General features: G+C 55.7%; 2 protein-coding genes across 2 annotated transcripts; one reads left to right on the top strand and one right to left on the bottom strand.

Moving 5' to 3' along the window:
• Window positions 1–310: 310 nt before the first annotated feature.
• On the bottom strand, window positions 311–1,990 carry GLRG_02592 (major facilitator superfamily transporter; the record flags this gene model as incomplete). The annotated part of the gene is made up of 4 exons (XM_008092601.1): window positions 311–609; window positions 677–924; window positions 979–1,037; window positions 1,088–1,990. The coding sequence occupies 4 exons, from the start codon at window positions 1,988–1,990 to the stop codon at window positions 311–313; spliced, it is 1,509 nt and encodes a 502-aa protein (XP_008090792.1).
• A 767-nt stretch (window positions 1,991–2,757) lies between these two features.
• On the top strand, window positions 2,758–10,652 carry GLRG_02591 (phosphatidylinositol 3; the record flags this gene model as incomplete). Its single annotated transcript, XM_008092600.1, has 12 exons — window positions 2,758–3,352; window positions 3,410–4,063; window positions 4,120–4,381; window positions 4,432–4,833; window positions 4,885–5,049; window positions 5,109–5,205; window positions 5,260–5,736; window positions 5,784–6,032; window positions 6,081–7,319; window positions 7,367–7,838; window positions 7,891–8,374; window positions 8,423–10,652. 12 exons carry the CDS (start codon window positions 2,758–2,760, stop codon window positions 10,650–10,652), a joined length of 7,326 nt encoding a protein of 2,441 aa, XP_008090791.1.
• Window positions 10,653–10,706: the final 54 nt, after the last annotated feature.

Genomic DNA, 10,706 nt, shown 5'->3' with positions numbered 1-10,706 from the left:
AAAAGCTAAGCCATTCATTATCTTGTCCCAGATGGTCAGTTTGCCCACGCGATGCATGCTGTAATCTTGCCGTCCATAGTCAAGAACTCTAATTACATGTAAAGTGGACCAAGAACCAGAAAGTTTCCTGGTCAGGACACCAATATGTAAACCACTCCCTTTGAAGGACGTCAGGCCATGTCATTTCAAACCGACAAAGACTCATCCAGAGACGTGCGTCCAGAAATCAGACGGCGGGAGCGGCGGTCTCATCCTCTAAAACCCTATCTGCCCAAGATTTCGCGCTAGCCTGGCACCACCCTTCTTTCGCCTACTCATCCTTCTTCCCAGCCATGCCGCCCTTCCTGAGACCCCAAAGCACAATGACGAGCACCGCCCCCGTGGCGGCAAAGATGGTCCAGAACGCGGCGCGGTAGCCCGCCATTCGCGCCTCCTTGGTGCGGCCGACAATGTCCGAGTGCTCCGTCACGGACGCCGCGATGGCCGCCGTCACGGCGAGGCCCACGGCGTTGCCAATCTGTCCGATCTCACTGAAGACACCGCCGGCGAGGGACTGCAGATCCGCTGGGAAGGCGTCGGAAATAATGAGGTTCGACACGGTAAAGAGGGCTGTTTTGCGTCCCGTCAGTGTTTCTGTTGCGCTAAAGGGGGATTGCAGAGGGGGGTGAATAGGTACCATCTGCGTTGACGGGCGAGAGGATCATGGCCCAGAATGGCGCGAACCAGTAATATCCATCGAGATCGACCGTAGCCATTAGAAACGGAGCGATGGCGGTGATGACCGCCGACACGGCGCCAAGTGTCTGGACCTTTACCCTAGAGACGAGCCATGCGGCCGCCACGTTGACGGCGGCGCCCATGACGACGTGTGGGAGGAATCGCAGGGAGCTCTGCAGCGCGGAGATGCCTTGGACTTGCTGGAAGCTGTTGACACTATCAGGATTCTCTCCCTGCTCATTATAATGGACGGATACTGACTAGAGCATGATGAAGTACTGTATGGCGTTGAGTGAGGCCCAGCACAATAATATGGCGGCCTATTGAACGTGTTAGGCCCCGAGTACCCTGCTTTCCTAATCCGACTTACACATATGGACGTAAACGAGGCATTTCGCCACAGACGGTTAGGAATGAGCGCCGGACTGCCCTTTGCTGTCTGCCGGTTCATCCAGAAGGGAAACGCAACCAGCAAAGCGACCGCCACTGCCAGGAGAGCAATGTTCGCCGGATCACCGATCTTGGTGTAAGAGGATGTTGTCATTGCCAGCACGTATAGCAGGAGGCCCAAAGCAACGCTCATGATGACGGCCCCAATCCAGTCAATGTCCTCGGCCAGGCGGCGAGACCACTTCTTCTCTGAAGGCTGGTAGACGGACGGGAGAGACCAGATCGCCGCCGTCGACAGGCAGAAGTTGATGATGGCCATCATGTAGAACCCCCACCGCCAACCGATGGTATCCGTGAAGATGCCCCCCAGGACCAAGCCGAGGGCGTACCGCAGCGGGAACCCGATGCCGTTCATCGAGAACGCGACGTTGCGCCACCCGCCCTTGGGGAACGTCTTGGTGATGAAGGCCATGGCGGTCGGCAGACACGCGGATATGGACATGCCCATGCACGTGCGGAACACGATGATCTGGATCCCCGTCTGCGACAGGCCGACGGCGACGGTGAAGACGGCGCAGAGGTAGCTACCCGCCACCCACATGAACTTGGCGCCGACGACGTCGGCGACGGCGCCGAAGATGAGGAGCAGACATCCGGCGGCGAGGCTGTAGACAGCCGCGGGCCAGAGCATCAGGCTCTCGTCGAGACCGACGTCCGACGCGATGCGGGGGAGGGCGGCGATCAGGATCCCGGAACCCATGGTGTTGAGGAAGTTGATGCCCGCGAGGGTGACGATGACTGTGACACTCTTGGCTACCGAGACATTGCGGGAAGGCAAGCTTTGTCGAGGTTCCGCCCCCGCTTCGTTGAGAGGGATATCCATGGCGTAGCGTGACGAGAAAATCAATCAACGAGCCAGTTGCTGGGAGCGTATAAAGAAGAATCACACACAGTGCATATCAAGACTAACATCGAAACACTCGAGGGCAGGCTCAACGCAGAATCTTAATGCTTTTATAGAGCATGTTGGAGTCGACCAAGAAACTTTCATAGCTGTTGCTCGGTGATAAGTGGATTTGCAAAACGGAAAAGGCGTAAGCTGCATAGCCAATTGCACAGTGGTGCAGCAGCCTAGGGACTTTGGCGATGGAGGCATGGAGGGAGGAGAGACTGCAGCTTTGCAGGGGATGGCCTCGACGATTGATAATCACGCAATGCCGGTATAGGCAAGCAATTCGGATTGCTTTGAAATCAAACACGGCGGTCAAAGTGTGATTTGGCCCAAGTTGTCATCAACTAGCCCCTTGAAGGGGGGAGAATGGACGGTCAACCTGAGGTCGAAAATGCAGGCAGAAGTGCCGTATTTCGAGGCGATTTGGAGTTGGTTGCGCATCAGACGACAGCTAAGCACGGACCACACAGAGCTTACATAACCGTGCTTAATTGAACATGTGACCTCGCGTGTAGCACCGCGCTGCACAGCGACCACCCCACCAGCGCGTCAATCTTTGGGTGTGCAGAGTACCTTGGTAGATAGTCGAAGCGCAGTGCTAGCGAAGTCGAGTTCCCAAGCAGCAAACGAACGCCCCCCTTGCCCCCCCCCCCCCCCTCCGAATCGAGCTTCCCCGGCCATACGATGAAGACGGAATCATGGCCGCAGAACACCATGGCCATGGCAGGCCTGCTGCCGCTGCCGCTCCGAACGCCCCGCCTCCCTCCACGCTAGCTGCGCAGCTGGTCGAAAATATCTCGGCGTCGTCAAAGTCGACGCGGTCCGACGAGAACGCCGAGCTGAAGCGGCTGTTCGCCGTCATCGAGAAGGTCAAGAACAAGCCCGACCTGCTCAAGGACGCCGGGCAGCGGACGGAGCACAACCACATGCTCATCTACGTCTACGCCCGCGTCGTCCTCGAAGGCATCAAGCTCGACGACCCGTTTGCCGACCGGAACCACCTGCGGAGCGAGGCGCTCAAGGCAATCGACTTCCTCAAGGTCACGATCGAAGAGACGCCCAACGTCTTGAACCACACCACGGACGGGAAACAATTTGTGTTCCGCGGGGAGGAGCCACTCTGGGTATGGGTTTTCCCCAAGGTCCTCAGGTTGCTGGGGCACTCTCGCTGCCTCGACCTGACGGCCCCTATCGAGGGCTTCTTCCAGTTCGTGCTTCTCGCGGTGATCCGCGCGGGGTCGACGTGGAAGCTGCTCTCGTCCATGATCTTGTACCTGCGCGAGACCAGCAGTGGTAAGTGTTGGAGATCTGGCCGGCCGGTATGTATGACAGTGCCGCTGACCTTCCTAGCCCTTCTGAGCCGCCTGCAAGAAACGGTACCGAATGTGACTGGAAGGGACGTTTCCATAGATATCACACTGCCTTCGGCCGCTACACTGGAGCTCTTATTGGGGAAACCCGGCACCCTCTTTGTCCAACAGACCACATACACCGTCCAGCATGTCTCGCAGGCCCTTTTTCAGGCTACGGCATTGATATCCGCCTTGGCACACCCTTTAATATCCAAAAATTCGAGTATCATATCGCGACCATCGCTGTCGGAGCTGACGCCTTGGCTACTCGATTCCTTGCTTTCCATCCGTGCTGTACAAAATACCTGGCAAGCTGTTGCTCCCAGCCCTAGAGCCGACTTGCTAAAAATTTCGCTCAATCTGCTCCCCAACAAGCCTTCTCCTGTAAGGACATCGCTGGCCTCGCAAAAGGCGTACACATTGCTGGCGTTACTCTGCGCCGAGATTTCCGCGCATCCCGACGAGATCCTGGGGATTGATGAACAGAGTCTGGCGGCGAGGAAGACACTGTCCCTGGCTCTCATACGTCTGGCGCACGCGTCGCTCGTAGATCGAGAGATTGGCAGAATAGCGGCTCCGAAAATCGTCTTCCCGCTCGAGCTGGTGTGCTCCGAGGTCCATTCGATGGGTGATGCCTATGATTTCCTGGTATGTTGGTGACCGCAGCCACCTCTTGACTTGGCTAACCTTGCCAGCGTTCTATGAGAGTCCTGAAACAGGCATCCGCCTCCATCGTGCCAGAGTCTCTTGACCCTGAAACACAGCCAGCATGCTTCACCGATGCTGAACTTCGCCAGGCTGTCGAAGATCTTGGCATCGGAGACCATTCCGCCGAGGAAAGAGAGCCTGTATCCAAGCGCAGGAAAGTCTCTTTGGGCGCCGGCGAGCTTGACGATTTGACCGCACGGCTCTACAAAGTTCTCCAGGCAGACTCTATTCCCGATAATGGGGCTTTGGAGCATGCCTTCCTGTACGTCGGTCTGTATGGGTGGATTGGACTTGTTGGCTGACGATTCCTAGAAACCACTATCCAGGACTAAGCGAAGAGGACCAGTGTATAGCTATCGACCTTGTCGCCCGCACATGCTGTGTTGTGGATATGGTTGCCACGTACAATGAGTCGAGCCCGAAGAGCAAGTGGCTCCGATGCGTGTTGTGTGATCGAAAACCTAGAAGCACCAAGAAACCCAAGATCGTTACGGCTCAAGAGAAAAGCGACGCGCAGTCAATTTTTACAAAGCTCATCCACCTTGACTCGTTCAAGGAGTCAAGGCGACCAAGAGTCGTTGCCATGATTGCAATGAGGCGGATCATCAACCACGCCGATACCACACAACTAATCGACATTGAGACGTCTCCTCTGGGACAATGGTGTCTACAAAGCTTACATAGCTCGGTTAGAGAGCTTCGGATTGCTTCAGGGTACGTCGTTTGCAACCTTCGAGTTGACCCACGCTGACCGGCTGTTGTAAGACGCGCTCTCCCTCTCTTCCTGGAAGATACCAATTCAAATACAGTCGATGTCGCTGTAGTCGAGCGTAACCGAAAGAACGCACTCAGCTTGCTCAAAGCTGCCTCGGAAACTGACGCGGTCATATTTCATGAGAGTGGAATTCTGGCCTGGAGCCAGCTTGGACGGTAGGTGCAACAGTAACTTTGAAGGCGAGTTCTGGTTCATTAGCAAGCTAACTAAATAGGGTCGTGACTGGGGATGAGCTCAACCTTGTGCTGCACAAGCTGCTGGAGTACCTTGGCAGCAGCAACAGTCTGATCGCAGCCTGTGCATTCAACGAGGTACGGTGGCTGCTTGTTGTTCCTGAAAGCCACACAAAGCTGACATGCCTCTAGATTCTTGGCCTTGCAGCTGCACTGAATACAACACCCCGTCGATTGTTTGAGCCCTTTTGGAGGAACCTGGCGTACTTCGCTGTTAAGGACATGATTTCTCGGCCGCAGATGACTCGTGCGATTGCCGACCTGCTGCAGATATCTGTCACCGATTTCCTTCTGCTTGTCCAGACACACGCGATGCCGTGGTTGGTCTTGATGAAGAAGAAAGACGTTATCCAAAAGATTGCCGAAGCACGGGGCGAAAAGGACGTATGGGTCCCTATCCTGGACACCGCAAATGCTGGCCCTATTCTTGCGCTGCTGCTCGTGCAAGATGTGCGCAATATTGAGCAGTTTGTCATGTCAAGACTAATCGAAGTTGCTTCTCATCTGGAGTCCTTTAGCCTGATTGAGCTGATGCAAGCAGAGGTCGTCACCATCGTCCTTGAGTTGTTGAAGGCAGCCGGCGAGGCGGATGAAGCCCGAAAACCACGGGTAAGTCCGTCAGGCCATGAGGTATCTAGGCTGCTGACTTGCTACAGATTATCGAAGCACTCACATCCTTTTGCTCCATGATGGCGGTGGCAAACAAGGAGTCGAAATCGAAAAAGGGAAACATCATCGGAAGGTTCCTTCAATCATATATTCTCGGTCTCATGGCCCGACTCGCGGATGTTATCAACGACATGCCCCTCGTGTCGCCTCCAGTCGAGGAGCAGAGGCGATGCGTACGGGCTATGGAGGAGATGATTAGACTTTGCAAAGACTATGTGCGCATTGCGCGGCCTCAGGTAAGCAATGCGAGGAGGCGAGTGCGATTCGGAGACTGATCTTTCTAGATATCCGCATGCCTGTTGTCAGCTTTGGCCCAAGACGATTTGAGAGAAGCGGCGTTCTCTTGCTGGGCAGCTCTGCTCACGAATCTCGAGTCGGAAGACGTCGAGGTATTGCTCGAAACGACGTTCTTCGTCATCGGTCACTACTGGCCCTTGTTCAATGACAAGACTCGACAGATGGCTAAATCCTTGATCACAACGCTGATTGCGGAGTTCGATTTAGTCCTCAGCGAGAACATTAGCAAACTACCGTCCCTGGCCCATGTACCAGAGCTGGCGGATATCGAAGCGCAGCTGAGCGCAATGCGTCCAGCACTTGATAGCAGGAGAGCATTTGCCCTGTTTTCCGAGCGCATATCCCACGAAAACTCGGGTGTGGTATTGCAGGCATTGACCGAACTCGAGACCTATCTTAAGCAAAGCGGGGGGTTTCTTCAGACTTCGGCAATCAGCCAACAACCAGATCCAGTCGTCGCCGCCATGCTTCGAGCCCTGCTTGACTGTGCTTCAAAGTATAGTTCTATGCAGCTTGATATTGCCAGTCTCTGCACGCAGTGCATCGGGCTTGTAGGCTGTCTAGACTCTAACAGGGTCGAGGCGCCCCGCAAACAGAAGTCGATGGTTATCTTGAGCAATTTTGAAAACGCAGACGAGACGACCGACTTCGTGCTATTCATACTGGAGCATATTCTGGTTAGGGCGTTCTTGTCCACGACGGACACCAAACTTCAGGGCTTCCTGTCGTTCGCCATGCAAGAACTACTCGAGAGAGTTGATATCGCGGCGGCGTGTGCGATGAAGAAAACCGGCGGGAGGGATGGTGGCACCATCTACAGAAAGTGGCTAGCCCTGCCGGAGAGCGTCCGCATGATCCTTACGCCATTTCTCTCGTCCAAGTATCTCCTGACACCCATGAACGTGGCCCCAGTCGAGTACCCCATCTTCCGGCCAGGCAAGCCCTACGGAAACTGGATGCGCTCGTTCAACATGGATCTCCTGCGCAAGGGACAGAACGGGCATGCGGACCTGATCTTTGACCCGTTATGCCGCACCATTCGAGTCAAGGATTTGGCGGTAGCGGAATTTTTGCTGCCTTATCTTGTTCTGCACGTCATCATAGGTCACCGAAGTTCGCGTCAGGAGCGTGATAATGCCATAGGTGAACTCGTTGGCATTCTTCAGCATCAACCCGCAGAAGACGCTCCACATTCCGAACGAGCGGATATGAAGCTGTTCTGCGAGGTAAGTCAAACCTCTTGCTCAAAAAAAACTTTGGCTAATCGACCCAGGCCGTCTTCCGGGTTCTCGATTACGCGAGCAGGTGGCTTCAAGAGAAGAATGCCAGGCGCAAGACCGATCATGACTTGCCCGCCATTGCACGTGTTGAGCACCTGCTAAGTACGATTCCGCCGGTGCTCATATCCCAACGTGCGATGGACTGCAAAGAATACCCCCGTGCGCTCTTCCATCTCGAACAGCATGCTCAACAAATGGAGGTCGAGAAGAGCGATCCAAGACAGAAAACGCTCCTCCTCGAGCAGCTACAGGATATTTATACCCAAATTGACGAGCCCGACGGGCTAGAGGGCATTTCGGCTCATCTCCACGTTCTCGACATCAACCAGCAGATCCTTAGTCACAAGAAAGCGGGTAGATACACGGCCGCCCAGACGTGGTACGAGATCAAGTTGGCGGAAGAGCCTGACAATATCGATGTGCAAGCTGACCTCCTCAACTGCTTGAAACAATCTGGTCAACATGGTAGGTTGCTATGTAGAATCACTTTGTGGGGCGAGTTAGCTGACGATTCAAGATGTGCTGCTCAACTACGTGGAAGGCATGCGGACGGATCCTTCGACAGAGAACAAGATTGTCCCCTTCGCCGTCGAGGCAGCTTGGGCCACGCGGAGATGGGATACGTTGTCCAAGTACACCAGTCGGTTCCACGGCAGTCCCTTGGAAGACTTCAACGTCAGCATCGCGAAGCTGTTCGACGCACTACATCAAAGAGGCGCCAACAGCGAGACTTTCCCCCGAATGCTGCAGAGTATGAGAGAGAAAATTGCTTCCGCCATGACTCACTCAGCAACCTCGTCTCTGCAGGCCTGTCACGACCTCAGACTCAGATGTCATGTGCTTACTGACCTGGAAATAATTGCCGGGAGTCCAGCCTCTGAAAACGAGGCACACCAAGAAGTGCTAAAGGTGCTGAATCGCCGCCTGGAGGTCCTCGGGGCGTATGTCAGCGACAAGCAGTATCTGCTGGGCATCCGCAGAGCAGCCATGGAGCTTTCGCGGTATGTTTCATTCATGGCATGTGCACAACCAAAACTAACAAAGCACAGGCCCAAGTTCTCCGATCTGGACATCTCATCTCTCTGGCTGTCGAGCGCTCGATTGGCCAGGAAGGCCAACTCAGCCCACCAGTCGTTCAACGCTGTACTTCACGCCTCTCAACTTGGCGATGGAGCGGCAGTCATCGAGAACGCTCGGCTGTTGTGGAAAGATGGCCATACTCGCAAGGCTATCCAAGTCCTGCAAGGCGCCATAGAATCCAACAACTTCATGACGCAGACCAACAGTTCTTCCTCCATCCGGGGCATGGATGCCCAGCAAAGACAGCTGACGGCCAGAGCGCAGCTGATGCTCGCCAAATGGCTGGACGCCGCCGGCCAGACGAACCACGCCACTCTACTTGAAAAATACCAGCAGCCCCCCAAAACCGCGTCAAGTTGGGAAAAGGGACACTACTACCTGGGACGCTATTACAAAAAAGTGCTGGAATCCGAAAAGACACTCAAGCCGGACGACCAAAGCGATCCCTGCATCCAGGGAGAATACACCAGGCTCATTATCGAAAACTACCTGCGGTCACTGAATTACGGCACCAAATATCTCTACCAGACCTTGCCGAGAATCCTCACGCTGTGGCTCGAGTTCGGAGCACAGGTCGACAAGGCCCCCGAAGGCAAGGTCTCGCTGTCCCGTGAGCTCCATAGGAGGCGAACGGAGCAGCTGAACCTCCTCCACCAGTTCCTCGACAAGTACATTGTACGGCTTCCGGCGTACATCTTTTACACGGCGCTTCCCCAGATCGTGGCGAGAATAGCCCATCACAACTCAAGCGTCTACGAGCGGCTGATGCACATTGTTATCAAGGTTGTGGAGTCGCATCCTCGGCAAGCTCTCTGGAGCCTGTTCGGCATTATGACAACGCGGCAAGCGTCGGAGCGCAAGGCGCGAGGGCAACAGATCCTGCAGACGCTTCGGGGGATTTCTCGCAAGGTCGATGGCGGCAGCTATGACCTCAAGACGCTTCTGAGGATGGGCGAGAAGCTCGCGGAGCAGCTTTTGCTGGCGTGCAACAACGGAGACTTCCAGAGCAACAGGACAACGGTGGCGAGCATCACGCGGGATCTGAACTTCAACCACAAATGCACGCCCTGCCCCCTGGTGGTGCCGATCGAGTCGTGCCTGACGGCTGCTCTACCGACGCTGACGGACAACGTCAAGAAGCACAAGGCGTTTGCGCACGACGTCATCACAATCGACTCGTTCCTGGACGAAGTGCTGGTTCTTGGGTCTCTGGCCAAGCCACGACGGCTTACGGCTCGCGGAACGGACGGAAGGAACTACATGCTCATGATCAAGCCCAAGGACGATCTTCGCACCGACCAGCGGCTGATGGAGTTTAACAGCATGATCAACCGGTCGTTGAAGCGGGATCCCGAGGCCAGCAGGCGGCAGCTGTACATCAAAACGTACGCGGTGGTGCCGTTGAACGAAGAGTGCGGCATCATCGAGTGGGTGGACGGGCTGAAGACGCTGCGGGAGATTCTCCTGGAGCAGTACAAGACTCGGTCGGTGCACCCGGACTACAACCAGATCAAACGGATGATGGCTGAGGCAGTGACGGGACCGAACAACATCAAGATGTTCACCGAGGGCGTGCTAGGGACGTTCCCGGCGGTGCTGCAGCATTGGTTCGTGCAGCGGTTCCCTCATCCTTCGACATGGTTTTCGGCGCGGCTCAGGTACACGCGGTCTTGCGCCGTCATGTCGATGGTGGGCACGATTTTGGGACTCGGGGACCGGCACGGCGAGAACGTGCTCTTGGAACGCGACAACGGCGGCATCTTCCACGTGGACTTCAACTGCCTCTTCGACAAGGGCTTGACGTTTGCGCAACCGGAGAGGGTTCCGTTCCGGTTGACGCACAACATGGTGGCGGCGATGGGGATTTACGGGTACGAAGGCCCGTTCCGGCACTGCAGCGAGCTCACGCTGGGGATCCTCCGGCAACAGGAGGAGACGTTGATGACGATCCTCGAGGCGTTCATCTACGACCCCACGCTCGACCTGCAGAAGGAGAAGAAGACGAGCCGTAGGCAGGACGGGGCGCCGCGGATGCAGCCGCAGCTTGTGGTGGACAGCATCAAGCGGAAAGTCAAGGGGCTGATGGGGCACGACACGATCCCGTTGGGTGTGGAGGGACAGGTGGAAGAGCTGATCAAGCAGGCCGTCGACCCGAGGAACCTGGCGGCCATGTACATTGGGTGGTGTCCGTTCTTGTGAGGGGAGTCGGAAGGGAAGGGTTTAATGGCGCGATGGACCGATGTCGTCGTGGAG

This window comes from Colletotrichum graminicola (genome assembly GCF_000149035.1).
Source record: "Colletotrichum graminicola M1.001 genomic scaffold supercont1.5, whole genome shotgun sequence".
Classification (NCBI taxonomy): Eukaryota; Fungi; Ascomycota; class Sordariomycetes; order Glomerellales; family Glomerellaceae; genus Colletotrichum; species Colletotrichum graminicola.
Note: the sequence above shows the minus strand (reverse complement) of the source record. Positions and strands in the feature narration are given on the sequence as shown.